At 37.0% G+C, this 24,293-nt stretch overlaps 1 protein-coding gene across 1 annotated transcript; it reads left to right on the forward strand.

Annotated features, from left to right (window-relative positions):
- The first annotated feature begins 16,680 nt into the window (after nt 1–16,680).
- OTOL1 (otolin 1) lies at nt 16,681–23,808 on the forward strand. The gene is made up of 4 exons (XM_050778251.1): nt 16,681–17,041; nt 19,038–19,127; nt 22,196–22,258; nt 22,910–23,808. The coding sequence occupies exons 1-4, from the start codon at nt 16,681–16,683 to the stop codon at nt 23,806–23,808; spliced, it is 1,413 nt and encodes a 470-aa protein (XP_050634208.1).
- Nucleotides 23,809–24,293: the final 485 nt, after the last annotated feature.

Raw genomic sequence — 24,293 nt, forward strand, 5'->3', positions numbered from 1 at the left:
AGCATTCTAGTACATTTTTAGAGACAGTAGGCATCTTAGAGCCACCTAGTCCAGTGGTTCTCCAGCTTTAACTGTGAAAACCACTGAAGGTGCTTGTATAAATCATGGCTTCTGGCTCCCACATCCATGGATTCTGGTTCTGGTATGAGGTGAGACAGAAGCTGCCCCTTTCTTTATTTTCATTTGTTTCTTGCCTTATTCTTAATAAACACTTCTATGATTCTGACTCAGATGGTCTATGAACTATAGGTTGAGCCTAGATTCAGATGCTTCTATTTGTTAGTTCCCCTTCCTGGAGCTATTCTAGAGAAACTCTCTTTTGCATGCACAATAAAGAATATACAAGGATAGTTACTCCAACATTTTTCCAGGTTAAAAATTGGAAACAGTCTAACTAGCCCTCAATTGATGGACAGCTAACAAAAGTATAGTGCATTCTTATAATGCAATGCTATGCAACAATTAAAAGAGACTAAGGGAGATGTGTATTTTCTGATGTGGAAAAGTCTCTAAGACATATTGCTTAGTTAAAGCAAGTTACAGAACAAGATGTACAATGTGGAACTATTTATTAAACACAGAGTGAAAAATACTACCTATTTTTATGGGTATGTATATATATATACACATATGGACATATGATATAAATGCTTAAAAGGGTTTGAAAGGGTTGATACACAATAACAGTGTCTTAAGACAGCAGAAGTAAGATATCGCAATTGAGGTGTTGTTCTCTGTAATGTTCTATATGTTTACAGGAAAAATGTATTTATATATTACTTGTGTAATTTAAAAAATCTATGAATAGAGGACTAGCTCAACTCCTTCATTTTATAAAATAAGGTAACTGATACTTGTCTGCCAAGGGTCTCAGACAGCTTGGTAAACTCATAGATAGACCTCGTGTGTTCCATTGCTTATAACTGCTTGTAGCTAGTGCAGTAGCTTTCTTCATCATGCTCAGTTGAGCTAATTCGGCATTTTAGATGAGGATGCAGTAGCCACAGCCATATCCTCAGCATCAGGAGGAGGCAGTGACTGTTAAGAAAAGGCCAGCTGGGGCTGGACAGGGATATGCTAGGTAGTGGCTTGATTAAACTTGAACTTGTCAGTGTCCAACATTGATCAGTTCCCCCAGAAACACTAAAATGAGGAGGAGATAGATAGCTTCCAGAATGCCCATCAATTTACAGTGAGGAATATAACTGCTTGGGCTGCTGTAGTTATATCAGCTTGACCACAACAGTCTACCGAAGTGAACAGCTAAGGAGAAAGCCAAGTGATAATTAGAAATCCACTTTGTAACTTAAATGACCAATCACTATATCAAATTATTTAGTCTTGTGATCAACACATTCTCTCAGAGGGAAGAATCAGAGAGCACTTGGTGAGTGTGGAATCTGAAGGAGAGGATTTACATTAATCAAAATATTTCACAGCATCTGGCTAAATTAATTAGCTGCATCCAGCTCATCATGGAAATCAACTTACTAATGGGAGTGAAATATTTAAGTCATGTCATTGGCTTATGCTCCTTGGGACTGTCTGATTGGATAGTAATTCTATTTATGCCATACACCCTCCTTTCTCTATGTTTTGTTGGTTGTATATTATATATGTTAATATACTAAATCATATCACCATTTTTCTGCTCCAGGATTTAATTTGGTCATCTTTGTATTTCTGCTCTAATCCTCTTTGTGTTACTCCTACAATTCAATGCCAGTTGCCATCTCTGGGTCTCCACAATTGGGTTGCTCTTATCCCTCTGATTTCCTCTACCTAGATGATTCCTTTGTCATTCGGATTGCAGCAGTTTAAAGGTCAACTTGTTAGAACAGCCTTTCTCAGCACCCAATCTCAAAAAAGCCACTCATTCATTCTCTATTACTTTATTTTAGTTTGTACATGATGCTTGTTAGCTTGTTAATATTTGATATTTACTGTTTATATGTGTGTGTTTTAATTTTTGGTGGTATTTCCCACCAGGACATAACCTTCATGAAAGCAGGTCCTTGTCAATCTTTCTCCTCTGCTCTTTGCTCAGTACCTAGAACAGAATGTGGCACTTGGCAGGTTCTCATGAAAACTGTTGAATGAATCAATCAAGGAGCCCATAGCACTTTTGTAATTTACACGTCTTTTACATTGTAGCCCCCAGTGAAGACAAATATATCTTTTTAGAAATAAACCTGGCCAAGAATCTATATATCTTGGTCAATTCTCAATGGGTGGCAGCTAATTCAATAAAAGGGAGGCTGTGAGTGGAGGGGAGGAGTGTGTGGTTCAGAAATGCCACCTACGTGTCTATTCTCCTGCAGTGAGGGCTTACTCAACAATGGAAGCGGATGCTTCTGAATGCCTACATGCTGCCTAGATCACAGATTACGGTGGGCACACTTCAGAAAACTGTAGTATTTACTAAACAGGAGAGTTGTTTGATGTTATGGTGCAATGACCTTACTGTATTAAAATGAAAGATAGTCCTATAAACCAACGGCAATGGTGGACAAAGTCAGGCCATTGAAGAGCTAAGGCTTCAATATTCCCAATGCATTTGCATTTCATCAGATTTCAGAGCTTTTCTTTAGAGTTTTAAAAGGTTACCACTCCCCTTATCACAAGGCACTCACTTCTTATTGGGTAGGGGCAAACCTTGAAAGAAATAAAACAGACTACTGTGTAATGGTAAATGAGATTGAATTTTCCAGTGTGCCATCTGGGAGAGGAATTGCTGACAAGGAAATATCCATAAGGTAGGAGATGATTACAAACATTGATTTATTTTATCTTCCATCACACCTTTTGCCATAAGATCCCGGGCTGAAAAAGGTCCGGTTGATGTAATTTGCCTCTAGGAAATAAGAATATAAATAGAAATGATAAAACTATGCAATTGATAAAAGGTAGTTTTTCCTCTCTGGTATTAAATCTATTTTTTGTATTGATTTTTGGAGTATGGTAGTTTGTAGCATAGAGCATAGAATCATTCTTAATTTTAAAGTTACTAAATTTGTGAATATCTGTGAGATAAGTAGAATAAACAAATTCTAAAGAGAGAATATAACACAGTGGCATTGCTGAGGTAGAACTACACATTTTTGGCATTATGCAATAATTAATATCTTTCAAGAAGATGTGCAACAAACATCTTAAAAATCAGATTTTGTTCAGATTATAACACTGTGGTATATCTTCAGTTAAGATAATATAGGTGCATAAAAATATGGTTCCTCTCGTAACAATGATCTAATAAGAGAAAAATAAATTTTGCTTTTAAAAATATATTATGACTATACTATTTTATGGAACAATTATGAATAATAATAACAATTTAATACACATTTAGTTTTCTGTGATAGAATTAGTGGAACATTACATTTCTACATATATTTTGTTTTTGTTTTATCTTCACTCCCTCCTTTAAAGGATTTATAATTCATGAATAAAAATTAACTGCTGGCTTAAACTTGACTTGTGGGTTTCTAGGAAAGAAACTAATGTTTATATATTATGTTCTTTCTACCAGTATTCAGGGAAAATCATTATTGCTATCTATTTAGATGCTAAATGTTATTTGCATTTTGAAATTTCATAAAGAACTCTGTCGTTTATTTTTCATTTTGAAAAGTCAGTTTTTCTAGTAATATATCTGCTCTAAAAGAAAAAAGAAGAAAATGCTGTGCTTCTATGAGAATGAAGTCAGACAAGTCATTAAACAGAATTTAATCTAAAGATCCTTCTAAGAAACAATTTTTCTCCTGAAATTCGCATTTTATCCATTCCTATTCTCTTCTTTCCCCTTAAGTTCATTGGCAAAAACCCAAAATAAAACTAAGAGGTATAATTTTGAATCTTTAAAAAACAATTAACTAGAGATATACAAGGTATCAAAGAAGATATGTAATTAAAACATGACATCTTTTGTTCCATTATCCTTTATTCTTGAGTAAAGACTAGACACTTGGCTGCTTTTTTCAATTTCTGGGATTTATGAGATATTAGGCAAGAGTCCGTATTAGAAAATAAACTTTATTTTCATTTATGTGATACTTACTGTAGTAATATGACATTTACTATAATTTAGTCCTACCGGTAGCTTATAAGATTTGAAATCTTGGTGCTTTGCATAACCTCCTTCCAAGTGTTTTAATTGACATTCTGCTACGATAAACCCCACACACCATTACCTGGCTAATTGCTTGAGTTACAGTGCTTATACAATGCCATTCTTTGTCCTTGGTCTTTTGGGGTATTAAATAGCAAGGCTGTCCTGAAAGAGGAAGTTACTGCTGTTTTTCATGTGATGCATTAACCTCTTGGTAGCTTTGTCAGGGACAGACTTCCTTCTGTTCTTCTCTGGGCTGATGCCAAAGCTGATGCTTATCAGAGCTATCTTATTCTCAACTTTCTAGGGGAGCCCTTGACTTCTAAAGGGTCTCCCAGAGCCACTGCCACAGGCAGAGTTTTCCATGAGCTGACTCTGAAGTCATGGAATGGGCCCTGGACCAAGTGACAAAATGAGAATGTAATGATATTTAAATCTTCGGCACTGACTATGATTAGGCAGGATTTGTTAGGAAAATAATCTTAATACATCAGAAGTAGAAAAGGGTTTAGAGCTGGCTCTTCTAGTCTGAATTCATTGTTTTCAACATAAGGACACTACTTTCCTCTTGGTAAAGGGACTTACGCTAGCCTCAGGCAGCTGTTAGTAACCCAGGCTCAGGGCCCCCTTTTATGAACCCAGATCCAAGATGAAGTCTTGAAGCCTGATGCCAAATTATGGAGTTTGAGCAAAGCAGGGAAGTGCTAGGGTCACCATGCCAACACACCCCAAAAAACTGCTGTGTAGCTGATAATCCTCTCATGTTTTCTATGTATCTTTGATGTTGACACAGGTCAGTGACGATGGCTTTATGTATAGTGAAGAGTAATTAGGGGGTTCTTGAGGACTTTTTGAGAACTAGAGACAGAGTAAGAACCAACTCTTGTACCTATAAGCTAGATTAACCCTAAATTGACTTTTCTTGGAAACTTCTAATTAAAATGTGACAGAGTCTGCTCTTCCCCTAATCCATGATGCTAAATGGCTCTGAAACTAGTTCAGATTCCAATGGACAAGAGAAAAATGGATATCTTTTGGGATATGTAATGTCTGTTGACATCTTCAAACTTCTGATCCTTCTGATGTTTGTTTATAAGAATTTCTGAGCCCTGGAATAGGTTTAGAACTCTCTGGATTGAAAAAAAGATCTTAAACATTGTAGAAATGAAAGATATATGAGAGTTCGGTAATTGCAAATAGTTTAATAATAAAGCATTTCTTTAATGCCATATCTTTAGTAGTTATATTTCATATTTGAGTGCCTTACATGTGAGCATTCAAGTAAGCTGATAAAAGGATCAACACAGGCTTTCAACACTGAGAAGCCAGGCTATCAACACTGAGAAGCCAGGCTATCAACAGAAAGCAAACTGTTAGTAATGAAAATTCCCTATCTATCACGTTATCTGAAAAACATCTTTCGCTTCAAAGACAAATTCCTTTTCTTTAGAGCCCACTCATCTGTTAGATTCTGTATCCTGACGCTTCCTCAGAATCTCCCCTTTAGGACAACTCTGGTTAATTTTGGATAGACTGGATGGAGCAGGAATGAGCTAGCTCTAATTTGTTTTACATAATAATTCCCTCCTGAGAAACACGCCACAACAGGCATTCTGCTTGGTCTCCAAAATGCTGAAGAAGTTTGCTTACTTATTTTAATGGATATATAAATTCTTCATATCAAAGAAGCAGAAAAGTCTCAGTGAAATTTTACCTCATGGTGAGTTTCTAACATGGAACTGGTTTGACTCCATCATGGGTTTTTGTTAACATGGCAAAATTTAACAAAAATATATTATGGACATATGTAAGTTTTAAATTCAGGAGTGCAATAACAACTTTGATAGATTATTAACTGCTGCCAGGACTAGTTTATTAACTGGTAAGTGAACAAATCAATCAACATGTTTGGACCCCATTGCTTTACCTTTTAAAAAATTAACGGACTTTACTTTTTAAAGCAGTTTTAGGTTTACTAAAAAATTAAGCAGAAAGAACAGAGAGTTCCCATATACCACCCTCCCTCACTCTTCACACCCAGCTCCCCATTGCTTTTTTAATCAGTGGAATATATCAGCCTGCAAAATTTAATTCAGGCTCGTTATCCAGTCACACACCCACAGATGCACACTGTCTTTTTCCCTCACCTCCTTTAGTCCTCTTTTTTCCTAAAATAAGAAAACTACTATAGCAGATATACTCAGAAACACTGTGAGGGAAATAAAAATGGTGAAATGAGGAGTAATAATTTTCTTCTTGCCTTTGCCTAATCTGATCCTTACAAGTTTTTTTAAAGGTTGTGGAGACATGGAGCTGGGATTTACTGTTGTGCCTAAATTTAGGCTACATTTTTACCTGTCTACTCACCCATGCAGGTGACTTAACTTTTCTAGCAACTAGTTGCCGAGTTATCACTTGGTCCTGCCCTAGCTTGATTGCTCTGGTAAGTGCAGTTCCTTCTCCATAACCAACCTTACGCCATGGGTCTCCACTGTCACTTGTAACGTTCTGCTTCCTGTCCTACAGCTTTGATTTAAGGCAGGATGAGAGGAGAAGAGGAGGAACTGAAAAAGTGATGGCATCCATAGAGGCAAAAAGTTTCCACATTTTCAGCTGGACTCTTTTTATGGTATTATATTCTGAACCAAGGCCAATTGCTTTCCATCTGACAGAAAAATGCTGAGAATGTTTTAATTTTCTTCTTACTTGTTAAACACAAGAAGCATTTAACTTGGTAGAATGTAATGTTATATCCAATGTCCTTAATAAAATTGTTATGGATTCACTATTTAGACACTCTGGAAGAAATAGCCTGCCACTGGACAATAGAAATAATGATGCTTTTGCTGCATCTATCAACACAAAGAGATGCGCACGTCTATCAGAGCTGATTACAATCACTCTGGAATTACTCTTAAAAAATAAAGCGGGAAATAGAAATCTGTATTTACAAAGTTTCTCTTTCTTCCTTTTGATGTGGTAATTTGTGAATGAATTCAAGATTTGAGCTCTAAAGGGCTACCTGTCTGAGTTTACTAGAAGAACTGGGGCAAGAGGAAATAACTTATCAGAAATTCTCTCTAATTTATCTTCATAGCTGCCTAGCATTGAAGGTGCAATGCTAGGCACCTTAAAAATGAAAATAGGATTGTTTGATGGATGTAGCTCTGAAGAAGGAGATGTAAGTAGTGGCAGCAACTGCCTCTACCCATTTTCCTTCTCCTGATATTCTTGCGTAATATGCTGTTGTCTGAAATAACCTTTCCTCGTCACTCTTTATCGAATACTTCTATTTATTTTCTCTATAGTACCTACTTACAGTCTGAAATGTTTATTTCTTTACCCCATGCTAGTTATTATTCTCATTGGAATGTAAGCTTTGTGAGAGCATATATTTTATTCTGTAACTCCTGAATATAATTTGGTGCCTGACACAGAGTAGGTTTTAATAAACATTTGTTGACTGAATATAAGGAAGAGCAAAAAGAAGAAAGAAAGAGAAGCATGAGTATGAGAAGAAACACAGCATGAAATATTGCTGTAAATAAAATGATGTGAGACATTAAAAGTAGCTCTTCAAATAGCAAAGGAATGGTGGAGACATAATGGTTCATTTTATAATTCTATAGAACTATACAGGGTCAGAGAATAAGAATGCTTTATATAAGGTTAAGAAGAAAAGGTCACCACTTTTGCAGCCCAAACAATATATGCACACATATCCATGTGCCTAAAACTATTTCAACAGTATTTATATTTATATTAGAATTAGTATTCAAGAGTACAACTGGAACATAGTATTAGTATGGGCAATATATTCAAAGGCTCAGAACATTGTGGGAGTGCTATGGTTTGAATGTATCCCCCAAGGTTTGTGTGATAAAAACCTAATTCTCAATGCAACAGTGTTAATGTCACTATTAAAACATTAATGTCACTATTTTTGGAATGGGTTCTTGTAAAAGTGAATTAAGCCCTCTCTTAAACTATCCTGCCTTTCTGTCTTTCTCCATGGGAAGAAGGCCTGGACCAGATTCTGATTTCCTGATATTGGACTTCCCAGTCTCCAAGACTGTGAGAAATAGATTTCTTTTCTTTATAAATTATCCAGTTTGTAAAATTCTATTACAGCAACACAAAATGGACTAAAATGGGAATAATCTTTTGAAAAACTTTTTGAGACATAATTTGATCCATCTAGCTTCTAATAGATAAAGATGTTGTGGATGGATGAGAAGTGATTGTGGTAAAAAGAAAGAGAATGTAAAAAGAAAGAGAGAGTGGTAAGAAGAAAGAGAACAAAACAAAGGAGGCAGGCTGAGATTTTATAATAAAAAAAATAGAGATAAAATTAAATGGAGAAGAAGATACGATAACAAAATTTGCTCTCCAGGCACTACAGACATGTTAGGCAGAAAGGGATTTCATTCAGGTAAGTAAGTGCTTATTTAATCATTGAAGCAGGAGGAAGAGAAGGCAGGGATGGCTGTCGCTAGTTGTCAGATTTGCCTCTAGCCTTCAGAGAATCAGAAAATTGCTACTGCTGCTTTCTTCTTCTTCTTCTTCTTCTTCTTCTTCTTCTTCTTCTTCTTCTTCTTCTTCTTCTTCTTCTTCTTCTTCTCTCCTCCTCCTCCTCCTCCTCCTCCTCCTCCTCCTTCTCCTTCTCCTTCTCCTTCTCCTTCTTCTTCTCCTCCTCCTCCTCCTCCTCCTCCTCCTCCTCCTCCTCCTCCTCCTCCTCCTCCTCCTCTTCTTCTTCTTCTTCTTCTTCTTCTTCTTCTTCTTCTTCTTCTTCTTCTTCTTCTTCTTCTTCTTCTTCTTCTTCTTCTTCTTCTTCTTCTTCTTCTTCTTCTTCTCCTTCTCCTTCTTCTTCTTCTTCTTCTCCTCCTTCTCCTTCTCTTTCTTCTTCTTCTTCTTTTTTTTTTTTTGAGACAGAATATTGCTCTGTCACCCAGGCTGGAGTGAAGTGGTGCGATCTCGGCTCACTGCAACCTCCACCTCCGGGGTTCAAGCGATTCTCCTGCCTCAGCCTCCCAAGTAGTAGCTGGGACTACAGAGGGCTTCTATGTTCTTTCTGTCTCTCCCATTCCATCAAATGTTGTCATTGGCAGATACTAAACTGGAACCCTAATGTCAAGAGATTCTGAGAAATTTAGTTCCTACATATGGGCCCCTGAGATTTGGGGAAGCAGATAAAAACAGTATGGAAATAATGCTAAATGCCCAAATGCAATATCAGTCTGGCACAACGTGAGAATGGGAAAAACCTGTCACTGCTTCAAAATATTTCTGGCTAAGTCATTAGATCTAATTCTCATTAAAAAATAGTCAATAGAGGGCGCTATGCTAAGAGCTTTTCATGTATTATCTCCTTAAGTTTCACAACCATAAAAGATGAAACTACTATTATTATCTCCATTTTAGAAATGAAGAACCAAGACTTAAAGAGGTACAGTGTCTTGCTCCAAATCAAACAAAAAGGGAAATATTTGAAACTTAAACTAAACTCAGGAATGATTCTCTACAAAGCTAATGGCTTTTAATCCTTCAACTATACTCTTTGATAGTAGTTACTAAAATTTATTTATAATCCATGGCTTTAGCCTCAACGTTAAAGTTGTCGATCATCTTCCAAATGTGCACTATTAAGTCAGTGTGAACATCTTATTTCTACTGGGAAAAAAACTAACAAATATTCAAAGAATGTTCTCCCAATCTTGGGCACCTTCTTTTTAATGAGAGCGAAGAGTACACTATTAGAAGAAACATAATGCTTCCTACATTTAGAATAAAATTTTATAGAATGAGCTAAATGTTATGTATTAATAGAGTGCCCACTGTTATAAAACCTCATCACAGAATCTCAGGGAAGGTACATTCAAGATCATAGCATCTTTAAGAGCCTTTCTAATAGCAAGCATCTCAACTAGGGGTGGCCCCAGGGTTATGGGGGCTAATTGATAAGGGAGAGGAGTTCAAATGGTGTCTTCTGTCAGGGAAAGGTAAGATGACATTGTCTGGAGGCTGCTTAGTCATTTTGTTTCAATGGTAAAAATAATGTTAGGCTAGAGGCTGGAACTGTTGGTGTCAGTTAGCTTTTGTGGCCAAATCTTGCTAAAACTCCATGGCTGACAAAGTATAGCTTGTGTATCTGTGGTAGATTCAAGATCGTCAGAAATCGACATGCCTCACATTAAGAAATGAGGCCCATGCCCCTTTCATTGGAGTATGGCTGGCTTCTGAGACTGCTTTGGCTAAAAATTTAGTGGAAGTGTCACTAAGCCACCTTAATAGATTATCAGATTCCGTGTTCCTGGAAAAATATCTTTGTGAGCTCTGAGCCATGATGGAAGTTTAAAAACCTTGAGACCGGCATGCCAGAGAGATTATGTGATTGAAAGTCATAACTGAGCCCAAGTATTTTCCATTTCTATCAAGGTATCAGACTTGTAATTAAGCCTCTCTACACCAGCCCATCCACTAGCTGAACACTCGGAGTGACCTTAGTTCATTCCCCATGGAGCAGAGGAATCACCTAGTTGATCCAGACCTGAATTTCTGACCCACAAAATTGTTAGCTAGAATAAAATGGTTGTTTTTAGACCACTAAGTTTGCAGTACTTTGCAACACAGCAGTAGATAACGGGAACATATCTGTGGGATTGGTGAGGGTTGCTTAATATTGATCGGTCTCAGCTGGTCTTACCTGGGGTCACTCATGTGTCTTCAGGTCAGTTGGGGACTGTGCTCTAGGTCATATTTGGCTAGGACAGTTTATCTGGAACAACTCCACTCTATGTGTTTCTCATCCTCCTCCAGTGACCAGCAAGCTGGGTCATTCATATCCTTTTGATGGCAATGGCAAAAGTGCAGGAGAGCAAGTGGAAACACCCAAGGGCCCTTGAGACCTAATACCCTGTCACTTCTACCTCATTCTATGCGCTGAAGTCACATGGTTGAACTCAGAGTCAAGGGATTGGAGTATAGAACCCATTTCTTTTGTGTGTGGCAGTGCAAAAATCCATTTAGCAAAGGGTGTGAGTACAGGGAGGGATAAAAAATTGGGGACAATAATGCAATCTACTACGTTTACTTTATTTCAGTTCAGCAAAACATCTATGGAATACCTATTATTTGCCAAACATTATACTAGTCTTTGGGAAGACAGAAACAAGAGACTTAACTTTTTCCACTGGAAGTGTTTGCAGTCTAGGCAACCTTCAGGATAAGTAAAAGGGTTTCCTGAACTTAGGTTCTCTAATTAAGGATCCCAACTTGCTATTTTGATTTTTACTTCTAACACTTCTGTTAAGATTTACACCTACTTTAGGATTAGCATTTAAGTTACGTTTTATTGTTTTAATGACTTAAAATTTGGTCAGGGGCCCTTACTTGCTTCACTCATTGTGGAAATTTTGTTTGGCTGAAATTTTATGTTTTTACGCAATCATGAAAATTTTTGGTTATGAGAAATGATGTATCTGCATCATCAGTCAAGTAACTATCAACCCCTGCTCCACTGTCTTTTGAAGAACTTTATGTTTTCCTCATGTCCAAATTCTTGGGGAGCCTTATCACAATCAAAATGCTGCCAGCATTATCCTTTAACATCTGTGCTTAAATCTGGAAGCAGGAAACCACAATGCAAAGGAAACATATAAGAGGACAATCCATGCCCTTCAATAGGGAACCTGAACACCTTTCTCTTACGATTAGCTCTGTTCATTACTTTCTGTAGCTCTTTGACCTCTTGTCAGATATGCTGTCTGTAACTTTGTTTACCTCACACCAATAGGTTCTACTGTCAGAGTCAGACTTCTCCTCTCTCTCCTTCCTCATTACTCTCATTAAGTTCCCATTTCCTGTCTGCAGAAAGTCACTCTCTTCTACTGAAAGATCCAGAGTTGAGCTTCATGAAGGTGTCAACTCAGTTCCCTTTTGCAACATCTCTGATCACTCATTAATCCTCAGGGAGCATGGCACAGTGGGAAGTACATGGGATGACTTTGGGGTCAAAACCTAGATTTTAATCCCAGCCCCACCACTTGCTAACACTGTGATTTTGTGCAGGCTACTTCATCTCTCTGTGCTCAGTTTTAGAATCCATTATATGGGCATAGTAAATCTTATCTTGCATGGTTACTATGTGGTATAAGTGAAATAATATTATAAATAGCTAGGACAATATCTTCCATGCTCTCCCTTCTCCTCCTTGTCCCACTAGCTATCTCTTGCTTGCACCCTCAGGACTGGTTTACCAAGATACTACCATAACATCTTTGCAGGGTCAAAAATACTTTGTATGTATGGAAGACTAACACAGATACATTTAGTAGGAAGAAAGAAAGGTTATTTTGTCACATGACCTCACTTGTTTAAGAGAACATAAGAAATATCTTAGAGTATTAACACTCAGCATTCTGCAAACCCTAATACTTCTTAAAATGGTGAGAGAATTAAAAGCCACCAATATTTGCCTTCGAGACTTCTGCCAAATCTCTGATTTCTCTTTTGCCCAAATATGTGGGCCTGGTTATTTTTGAATGTTTACAGCAAAAAGGATCCTTAGGGATGGGGCTAGGTTTTACTTTTGTTTGTATTCTGGGACCCCACATAGACTTCTTAGATGCTCAAATAAAGGTTTGTTGAACAAATGAATATTTTATTGAATGCAATTGTGTAAACTAATGAAAGTTTAATTATTTTATATGCAGACAGAATATTTCTGTGTTCTAGTTTTTGCTGGGACTGGATTTAGCTGGCTGATGCATTGTATCTGTGTTTGATGTCCTCATTCTTGTGGAATGAAGAGTGTATATGTGTGTGTGTGGGAATCTGCATTTGGGGACAGAAGGGCCTATATTTGGGAAGCTGCAATGTGATCAGCTGCTTTTCACATTTTCCTTCATTTCCTTTGTTGCGTTTCATCTCTCAACACTAGACTATAAACTCTCTGAGGACAATGACCATGCCTTATCTTTGTTGTTACCATACATGATATTTTAGGGCTTGTTAACACTGTCAATATTCAATAAATATTGGTTGATTGGATGAATATGGTAACAAAGACAACTCAAAGGAAAGTTAGCATTTTTCTATTTTTATATGATTTTGGAAACAAAGCATCTTGTCTTTCTCCTTTTTTATCTGCACTGATTTATATTTGTTTCATCCATAGCTCTGTTCCACGGAGCTACCTTTGGATTTATTGTGCTTTAATCTCATCTTTATAAATGCCACATGATTTGTGGAAAAGGGTTTAGACTCTGAAATTAAAGAGACCTACATCTATAACTTATAGGTTGTGTGACCCTGGGGAAGGTACGTAACCTCTTGGTGCCTGTTATCTCATCTGTGAAGGTGAATAATGGTGTCACCCACCTGCTGGAGCTGGTTTTGTTTCCCCTTAAGTTAAGAATCTTTTCCAACTTTTATTTCAGGTTCAGGGGGTATGTGTGCAGGTTTGTTACCTAGGTATGTTGTGTGATGCTGAGGCTTGAGGTACAAATGATCCAATCCCCAGGTACTGAGCATAGTACTCTATAGTTAGTTGTTCAAAACTTGCCTCCGTTTCTCCTCCCTACCCCTTCTAGTAGTCTCCAGTTTTTATTGTTGCCATCTTTATGTCCATGACTACCCAATGTTTAGTTTCCACTTATAAGTGAGAACATGCAGTATTTGGTTTTCGGTTCTTGCATTAATTTGGATATGATAATAGCCTCTAGCTGCATCTATGTTGCTTCAAAGGACATGATTCCATTCTTTTTTATGACTGCATAGTATTCCATGGTGTATATGTACCACATTTTCTTCATCCAGTCCACTGTTGATAGGTACCTAGATTGATTTCATGTCTTTGTTATTGCAAATAATGCTGCAATGAGCATGCTAATGCATGTGTCTTATTGGGAGAAAAATTTGTTTTCTTTTGGATATATATCCAGTAGTAGGATTGCTGGGTAAAATAGTAGTTCTGTTTTAAGTTCCTTGAGAAATCTTCAAACTGCTTTCCATAGTGGCTAAATTAATTTAACTCCCACTAACAGTGTACAAGCATTCCCTTTTCTTCTCATCTTCACTGAAATCTGTTAGTTTTTGACTTTTTAATAGTAGTCATTTTGACTGGTGTGAGATGATATCTCATTGTGGTTTTGATTTGCATTTTTCTTTTGATTAGTGATGCTGAGCATTTTTTCATCTTTGTTGGTCACTTGCATGTCTTCTTTTGAGAAGTGTCATCTAATGTCATTTGCCCATTTATTAATGTGATAATTTGTTTTTTTTTTTGCTTGTTGAACTGTTTAAGTTCCTTATAGATTGACTATTAGATCTTTTCAGATGATAATTTGATAATATTTTCTTCCATTCTGTAGGTTGCCTCTTTACTCTGTTGATAGTTTCTTTTGCTGTGCTTAAGCTCCTTGGTTTAATTAGGTCCCACTTGTCAATTTTTCTTTTTGTTGAAATTGCTTTTGAGGGCTTAGTCATAATTTTTTCCCCAAGGCTGATGTCCAGAGTGGCATTTTCTAGTCTTTTTTTTTTTTCTTGGATTCTGATAGTTTGAGGTCTTACATTTAAATCTGTAATCCATCTTGAATTAATTTTTGCATAGAGTGAAAGGTAGGGGTCCAGTTTCATTCTTCTTTATATGGTTAACTAGCTATCACAGGACAATTTACTGAATAGGAAGTCCTTTCTGCATCACTTATTTTTGTTGACTTTATCAAAGATCAAATGGTCACAGATGTGTGGCTTTATTTCTGGATACTCTATCCTGTTTCACTGGTCTATGTGTCTGTTTTTGTATCAGTACCATGCTGTTTTGGTTATTGTAGGCTTACAGTATAGTTTGAAATCAGTTAATGTGATGCCTCTGGCTTTGTTCTTTTTGCTTAGGATTGCTTTGGCTATTAGGACTCTTTTTTTGGTCCCACATGAATTTTAGAGTAGTTTTTTTCTAGTCATGTGAAAAGTCACATTGATAGATTGAAATAAATAGTGTTAAATCTGTCGATTGCTTTGGGCAGTATGACCACTTTAACAATATTGATTCTTCTAATCCATGAGCATGGAATGTTTTTTCATTTATTTGTGTCATGTCTGATTTCTTTCAGCAGTGTTTTGTAGTTCTCCTTGTAGTTCTCCAGATCTTTCACTTCCTTCCTTAGATGTACTCTTAGGTATTTTTTTCATGGTATTGTAAATGGAATTACAATTTTGATGTGATTTGACTCCCAGCTTGAATGTTATTGGTATATAGAACCCCTACTGATTTTTGTGCATTAATCTTCTTTCCTGAAACTTTACTGAAGTCATTTATCAGTCCCAGGAGACTTTTGGCAGTCTATGGTTTTCTAGGTATATAATCATATTTTCTGCAAAGAGACAGAGTTTGACTTCTTCTTTTCCTATTTGAATGCCATTTATTTCTTTCTCTTGCCTAATTGCTCTGGCTAGCACTTCCAGTACTATGTTGAATAGGAGGGATGAGAGAGAGCATCCTTGTCATGTTCCAGTTCTCAAGGGGGAATGGAGAGCTGTTGTGAGACCTTATTAGATTAATTAATGTAAGGCATCTACTCAGAGTAGGAACTGTATAAACAGTAGACCTTACTATCTTTATTTCCATTATCTTTACTTTGTTACTATTTATCTTAATTATGGCTGCCTTCTCCTATCAGGAAATGTGGATTCATAACTCTGACTATCTGTTAGCAGCCCCTAGACTGCTAGGAATTGATTGGGAATGTAATACTCTGAACTATCAAAATTTCACCTCATTAGAAACCTTACATCATATCACTTTGGACATTGCCAAAGGCCTTTTAAGAATAACCACATTTTGTCCCATTAAAATAATACAAGAATAAATGTGCATTTCTAGAAAAACTCCCCAAATTACAAAGCAAAGAAGTGGAGAGTTAAATGCCATGTGAGGAATCTAAGGATGTAGCATATATTCAAATTTATTGTTTTTAATTGTCTCTCTCTTCACTTATTAAAATAGATTTTCAAAAATTACTCTCACAACAGGACCATTATCCTTAGTAGATTTAAGGACTATTCCACAGTATTTTTTCTTGAAATAATTGAGTTTGCTGGAATAAACTATTCAGTTCAATATTTTTCATCTCCCTCTAATACAAATGTATTTGATTTCTATAAATCTGAGTGCGATCAGTCAGGAAATTATACACATTTATCTTCCACAGGGTATATAAGCTGTTAAGTCATGTTGTATTTATTATAGATCATGTTTGCTATTTGGCAAGATAGTTTGAATGGTTGGGGACAATATATAATACTGAGAAAGCAACCAGAAAGATGAATTGAAGTAAAGTGTTCTTTATAATAAATAAATACATAAAATATTCTGTAGTGATTCAAGCACACATTTACATATAAAATATATTGAAAATATATCATTCTATATTATGCATATTGTTCATTCTTATGGTTCATATACATATATATTTCTTTTATATGAGTATATATTTATATCACTTAGTCTTTTCATTTGGACCTCATGTAATATGTATATATTTTCCTATTATATCTTTCTTCCAGCCTCAAATATGTGGATGTTTTCTTGGCTTTGTGCTATTTTAATTATTTTGGCTATTGCTGGCATGAACACAATAGCAAAGACCACACCATATACCAAATTTACGAAGAAATTTGAGGGAAGAGAGATGCCAAAGGGTCTAAAACCATCCAGTGGCCCACCTCCAGAAGAAGAAACCCTCTTCACAGAAGTGGCTGAAATGGCAGAACCAATCACCAAACCCTCGGCCTTGGATTCTGTCTTTGGCACTGGCACTCTCTTTCCCTTTGAAAACTTCACACTTGACACAGCTGATTTCTTTTTGAATTGTTGTGATTGTTGTTCACCTGTACCTGGCCAGAAAGGAGAACCTGGAGAGACTGGACAGCCAGGTATTTGAAAATATAAGAAGTCATGTTTCTCACTTGTACCTCGGTAGAGTTGAGAGGTAGGTTGTGGGGTGAAATTGCCCCAAGAGTTTCTACGTTGTCATGCAAATGATAACAGGTCTAGGTGTCACATTGTTATAAAACCAAATGGGTGCTGTGTTGCCCAATGTGGTAATTAATAAATATTAAAATTAAAATTGAATAAGGTAAAAAATTCAGTTCATCAGTCACATTAGCCACAGTTCAAGTGCTCAACAGCCACTGTATTGGACAGCACAGATAGCTTTTCCATCATTGTAGACAATTCTACTGGACAGGGCTGGTGAGAGCAAAGTCAGGGATTACCATCCCCAGCATGGTGCTGTGGTTCTTTAAGATGCACAGGTTTATTACCAGTACAACTTTTTCATTAGTGGCTGATTTAAAAAGGGTAAATGAAACTTCTGTTGCCTTGCAAGAATGTGTGCTGACTGATGGATTTTCTGAGTGCTATTTGTAGTTAGGGTTAGAAATGGAATGGCTCCGAGGTGGAGAATAAAGCTTAGGATTCCATTTGCTTCCCATTGAATTTCTGAGGCAATACTGTGTCGTTGCCCAATGATTTTCTCAATTGAACACCATGGTTATGTATTTCAATATTTCAGATGTCTATAATATATACATGATGAATATGCTCTCAGCTTTATTCTAATACATTTCAGCTTTTACATGTCATCTAGAAGAGAATTCAAGGTAAAGTTAAGATCAGAATGCCAACTTAAAATTCACCATTCCCTGAGGAATTTAATGCTATAAACTCAGCAATTATACATCTTCACCAAGCTTTTCATTCATTTCATCCCATTTTAGGGACCCTTTGGGAAATGTGGTTAGTATTTATGCAGAGCTGCAGTAAGGAGTCAAGGAGATGGGCTGTAGCTTGGGCACCAAGATATCAGGATTGCTAAAACATTACTGAAAATTTTAATGAGAGTGAGAAAATTATATTTACCAGAAGTCTTAATATTCTATCTGGCTGGTAAGCTGCTAGGGGGTGCAAATTCCAAGGGCATGGTCAAGTAGACACAGCTGGTTGCTAAACTATTTGCTAAGGCTGTGACTTTTGTAACGTCAGGGCTTTTGTTTTACCCAGTGGTGGATTTAGCTGGGCTGTTCTCAGGGTTCATTCTCTCCTCTAAATATATATGACAAACAACTCCAAGGTGTGCCAAGTTATTACCCTGCCTGGGGAGCTCATATGTCTTAGTCTGCTGGTTCTGCCACAGAGCATAGTGCTTAAGAGCTCAGAATGCTGAGACTATCTTGGTCCCACTTAGGGAAGCTACTCTGCTTTAGGAAATCTTAGTCCATTCTTTGGGTCTTGGCTTAGTGCCATTTTCTCAAGGAAGCCTCTGATCTTATCAATTAAGTCTTCAGTAAGATCTTCGTATTTTTCTTTATGTCATTTACTACAATTTGACAATTTCTATGTATTTGTGTGGCTATTTGTTCAATGTTTGTCTTCCATAGACTCTCAGCTTCATGAGAGTAGGGACTGCTGGAATATTGATGGCTGCATTCCTAACACCTTGTGAGGTGCTTGGTGTATAGGAGACCTCAGAAATAGTTAATGTATGAATGAGCAAGTGAATAAAAGGCAAATGCAAAGGTGCTAGGTGTTTTTACTTCCAATGTGAAAGTGTGGTCCACATGAGGTTAAGTGTCAGATTATCATTTTGGTTCCGTTTGATATAGTGCTGCTTCCCTGAATCATTTCATCACTGCCATGAATACAGTGACAAGTACTAATGGGCTCACTTTATCTATTCAGGTACTACAAAAATGCAAATCAGACAAAAATATTGCCCTTAGGACTCTGTGATGGTTTATTCTCACTCAGATGTTATCATTAGGTCACTGATACTTATTGATTGCAATAAAATGCTTTTTTTTCCCCTTATCTAATGAACTTCAAAAGAGAAATTTTATATTCTGATGTGATTTACAATCCCATTTCTAGGTGCTAAAGGAGAGGCTGGAAATTTGGGGATCCCAGGGCCACCAGGAGTTGTTGGGCCCCAAGGCCCTAAAGGCTACAAAGGAGAGAAAGGTAGGTAATTCATTCATGTCAAAACTCAAGGGACATCCTGCATAATTTTTCAGAAGAGCAATTTGCTACTTAAATACTAGATTCTTGAAGGTGAGTCAATTTAAAAAAATGTAAATACTTGGTAAAACACATTATATTTGATATAAATATGTTAACTTTCTAAATAGCCAACTGAGAAATTTTAAACTTACCTGGGAACATTGCACGCCTGCATTCAGGCACACAGATTGTCACACAGCTTTTCCATCTCTCATTGGTCACCTGGCTGACCTAGTCACCAGCAGCCATAGAATGGGTAGTCTCTGGGGAAGGGTACAGAGATACCCTTCCTGTACATGCTCATGTGAGCCTACTTCCTTTGTATGCAAATAATTTTATATTAGATGGAACTAGAGCAGGCAATTCTCTGAATATTCAGTTTAGGTGGATAGTATGCCTGCTAAAAGGAATTTAATATATCCCTTGGCTCACTCTGAAATCAGAGGCAGTGTCAGTGGTGGGAAGACATCTTAATTAAAACAGAAGTAATCAAGCTTATAATAACGACATTGGGCCAGTCATTTTCTTTCACCTGGAAATTTAAGGAGATGAACTAGATATTTATTTATACCTTGTTTACTATCAAAGAAGATTTGTCATTATGAGTGCCTTTATAGCTCTTTTCAAGCTCAGAAATTCTGTAATTCCATAGGTGTATCAGTAAAGAAGGCTTTCTGCCCCAGGAAATCCCTGGTTCTATAAGTGCTTAAAGGTACTGAAGGAAAGCTACAGATTCACTAGGATATTTAGAAATTCCTAAGTGAATACCAGCAGCCTGTAGAAATACCATCTATCCATCAAGTTAAATGTTTCAGCCTCAGTGTCACATGTCAAAAGACCTAATACCATCTATACATCACCCTCCACATGGCTCAGGAACTGCCTAACTCATTTCTGGTAGAACATTCAGTGAAGTAATTACTCAAAAAAGATGCTAAGGGAAGAGAGAGCTACTTCACACTTGTCAGTTATGTGATTTTCATTCTTGGAAACATTTAATCCTTTTGTGCCTGAATTATGTTAGCAGAAAACCTTGTGAAATAAAGATGAGCGATGAACCTCCCCAGTGATTCATACATTTTGGAAGCTAGACTTCTGGAAATAGAAGAAAAAATAGGGAAGAGTAATAAAATAAGGTTCTTAAGAACACACTTTGATGAAGGATCAAAAGTAGAAATTCATTCAGTCGTTCTTTATAAAGTAGCAACTGTACTTTCCTTTCACTTCCAGGCTTAGCTTGGACTCTTGGTTAAGATAGAAAGTTAGAAAAAAAAATGAGTTGAATGATTCCGTTCTAGTTAATCATGACCTGGTTGAGTAAATTAGGGGAAGCAACTAAACTTTTTAAAAGAACTCAAGAACTAGCATAACTCTGTGTGGTGAAGGTTGGTATTTGAGTATTGGCAAAGACTAGGAATAGAATCGGCTCTTCTCTTCCATTTAGGGCTGGGTTCTCTCACAATGCATCCAGTTATTTTCCTGATGGTCTATGGTTTAATTTCCAAATTTTCCTTTTTATGCAGAGTGGTGTTGGGGTAGCTAGCAACTTAGAAAACTCTGCTAAATGACCTATGGTGGGATTTCTCTAGTTGTTCTTATGAAACTGGGGGGAGTCTATTCTCACCACTTTTAATTTGGCTTAGGATTTATTTTTTCCCTCACAAAAATAAAACAAAAGATGTTAGTTATATCATAAACAATATAGGTAGCAAATTGATGCCAACCAATGTTATATGTAGTTGTATTTGACTCTGTCCAATCCTTTAAAGTTTTTCATACTTCAGCTTCCCTTGTTGATAAAATGATGACAAAAATATCTTCCCTATTATTCTTGAAAGGCAGGTGCTATAAACTTTTGTAAATTTAAAATTTTCCAATTGATTAAATGTGTTATGTTATATGAACCTGTGTGTTATAGAAGAAGGTGTGTTAATGTCAAGTAAAAATTATGTTAAATAAAAAGGCTGGATTAAGTAAAGAAAAGGTAAGAGCTTTGAACAATTATCTGCACCAAGTAAATGTATAATAAGAGTGAGATATTATCAATACTATTATTGTTGTTATGCTAATTTATAGTTGAAATCAATTCGGTGTGACTGAACTATAATAGTATGGGCTTTTAGTGAGGCCCAATATAAAACTATATTTTGTGGTAATATGACAATTATCTGAAAATACAGATGTTTTCATTTTTTTCAACTATGAATTCCTACAGTCCTATACTTACATGGATGCTCCATATAAAGAGCAGGGTTTTTTTTCCTGGACATTTTTTTGTTATCACTAGTTTTAGCCAACTGCAGGATGTTGTGCCCTGTGTTTAAACTTGTAGGGAACATGGCACTATTTCTCAGGCGTTGTGGCCATATAAAGAAGGCATTTTAACTTTATTCAAAATTCATGTTGGGAAAAGCATGAATACTTACATATATAATACAAGCAGAATGTCATGAGTTTTATGAGAGGTTTGAAGAGCCATGGAAATGCTGAGGGCAAAGATGAATTCTGTTTGAAGGGATCACTGCCTCCAGATCTCTTTTAAATAGTTTACCTGTTGAAATTAATTATTCCTAATGACCCTCAATACATTTATTTATTTATTTATTTTGACAGAGTCTCACTCTGTCACCCAGGCTAAAGTGCAGCAGTGTGATCTCGGCTTACAGAAATCTCCACCTCCTGGGTTCAAGTGATTCTTGTGCCTCAGCCTTCCAAGTAGCTGGGACTACAGGTGTGCGCCACCACACTCAGCTAATTTTTTGTATTTTTTGTAGAGATGGGGTTTCACCATGTTGGCCAGGCTGGCCTCAAACTCCTGACCTCAGGTGATCCACCCGCCTCGGCCTCCTACAGTGTTGGGATTATAGGATTGAGCCACCGTGCCCGGCCTACATTCTTTTTCCACACAATTTTACCTTTAGCCCATTTTGGTTAAAGAAAACACTGGAATGTGACATGGTTGTGAGAGGAATATTAAATATATCATAAATGATATAGTTGGTAAAAAGTTAATCTTGATATCATTTTAGGACTCAAAGGAGAACGTGGGGACCAAGGAGTTCCAGGATACCCAGGAAAACCTGGAGCACAAGGTAGAGCATGAAATGTATCTACTGTGTACAGTCATGTGCACAATATAGCCCTTCATTCTCTTCCTGTTTGTATTTAAAATTATTGGGGAGGTAAGCTGAAAATACAAATTCCTGTTCTTCTTCTAATAATTCGGTGTACTGACTTGATGAAGGAGAACCAGTCTAGGAATTTGGAGACCAGGTAATAGTATCTGTGTTCTGCTTCTCTCTCCAGCTGTCAATGGAAAATAAAAATCCCTCACTCGTTCTGGGTCACAGGTTCCTTGCCAATAATAATTTAGGCTCGAATGGACAATATGGGGGTTTAGGGGAATACCTGGGTTAGGCCAAAATGCAAAGGGTAATGGAATACAACGATCAACTACAGTCCTAATATTCTTTATTATCTTAAAAGTAAAAAACTAAAATAACTAGATATATGAAATCTGAATATAACCCACTGTTTCTTGGAAGCATTAACTATTCCACTTCTAAGAGCATGGCATAATATAAATTATTCATTGTCAGAGCCTCCTAAGCACAATTTTTACTGAGGCAAGAACCAGGTTTCCTAATTAGTAGGTTTGTTTCTACTTTTTTGAGCTCTGTGGTAATAGCATGCTGCTTATGGCCTATGTGGTCCTTAAACATTATTTTAATTTTCCATTTCAGGTGAACCTGGCCCTAAGGGAGATAAAGGAAACACTGGTTTGGGAGGAGTGAAAGGACAAAAAGGCTCCAAGGGAGACACATGTGGGAATTGTACCAAAGGAGAAAAAGGAGACCAAGGGGCTATGGGCTCACCGGGCCTGCATGGAAGGCCTGGAGCCAAGGGAGAGAAGGGGGAGATGGGGGATAAGGGCTTCTGTGGAGATTCTGGGGAGAGGGGAGGAAAAGGACAGAAAGGTGAGGTGGGTATGAAAGGAGAAAAAGGTAGCAAAGGAGACAGTGGAATGGAAGGCAAAAGTGGCCACAGTGGTCTGCCTGGGGCCAAAGGTGAAACAGGGGTTAAAGGAGAAAAGGGAGAGTTAGGTCCTCCTGGTCTCCTGGGACCTACTGGGCCAAAGGGTGACACTGGCAGCAAAGGGATCCGAGGCCCCATTGGGAAGAAGGGCTTTCGGGGCTTTAAAGGCTCCAAGGGTGAGGTGGCTAGAGTGCCCCAGTCGGCTTTCAGTGCTGCTTTGTTAAAGCCTTTTCCTCCTCCTAACATCCCCATCAAATTTGAAAAGGTTCTCTATAATGACCAAGGGAATTATAGTCCTGTCACTGGGAAGTTTAACTGCTCTATTCCTGGGACATATGTTTTTTCCTACCATGTTACGGTGAGGGGGCGACCTGCTCGAATCAGTCTGTTGGCCCAGAATAAGAAGCAGTTCAAGTCCAGAGAAACTCTCTATGGTCACGAAATAGATCAGGCCTCTCTCCTCATCATCTTGAAATTAAGTGCAGGAGACCAAGTCTGGCTTGAAGTGTCAAAAGATTGGAATGGGGTGTATGTCAGTGCTGAGGATGACAGCATTTTTACTGGGTTCCTTTTGTACCCAGAGGAAACTTCTGGAATTTCACCATAAATTTGTGTCCTGAATCCTGTAGTTTAGATTTAGTGGAATAAGTCAGTTAACATAGAGTAGTGCCATTAAAAAACAACTTCCATGTTTTCAAGATTATAAAAATAATACAGAAAAATTAAAAGAAGTCACCTAGAGTCAATTATTATTACTATTTTAAGGCACCTCCTTTAAAAATATTATATGTATTTGAGAGCATATGTCTACTAACTTTGTAGCTAGCTTTTAAAATTTAGCATTATAATATTAGCATTACTTATTCAATTTAAGTACAATAATTAATATTTGTATACAAAGTATGAATGGGATTTATAATTAATAAATATATTCTTACTAAATATCTTCTATATCTCAGATAAATATGTGTCACTTCTTTCTGTGTGAATTGTAGAGTATGACAGCAAGTTTTTGACTCTCTTGGGTGGGTTGCCTTCTGACAAAATGGAACTATTCTCATGTTAGTTTAATTCATGGAGATGACACAGAAA

The sequence above is a fragment of the Macaca thibetana genome, chromosome 2 (genome assembly GCF_024542745.1).
Source record: "Macaca thibetana thibetana isolate TM-01 chromosome 2, ASM2454274v1, whole genome shotgun sequence".
Classification (NCBI taxonomy): domain Eukaryota; kingdom Metazoa; phylum Chordata; class Mammalia; order Primates; family Cercopithecidae; genus Macaca; species Macaca thibetana.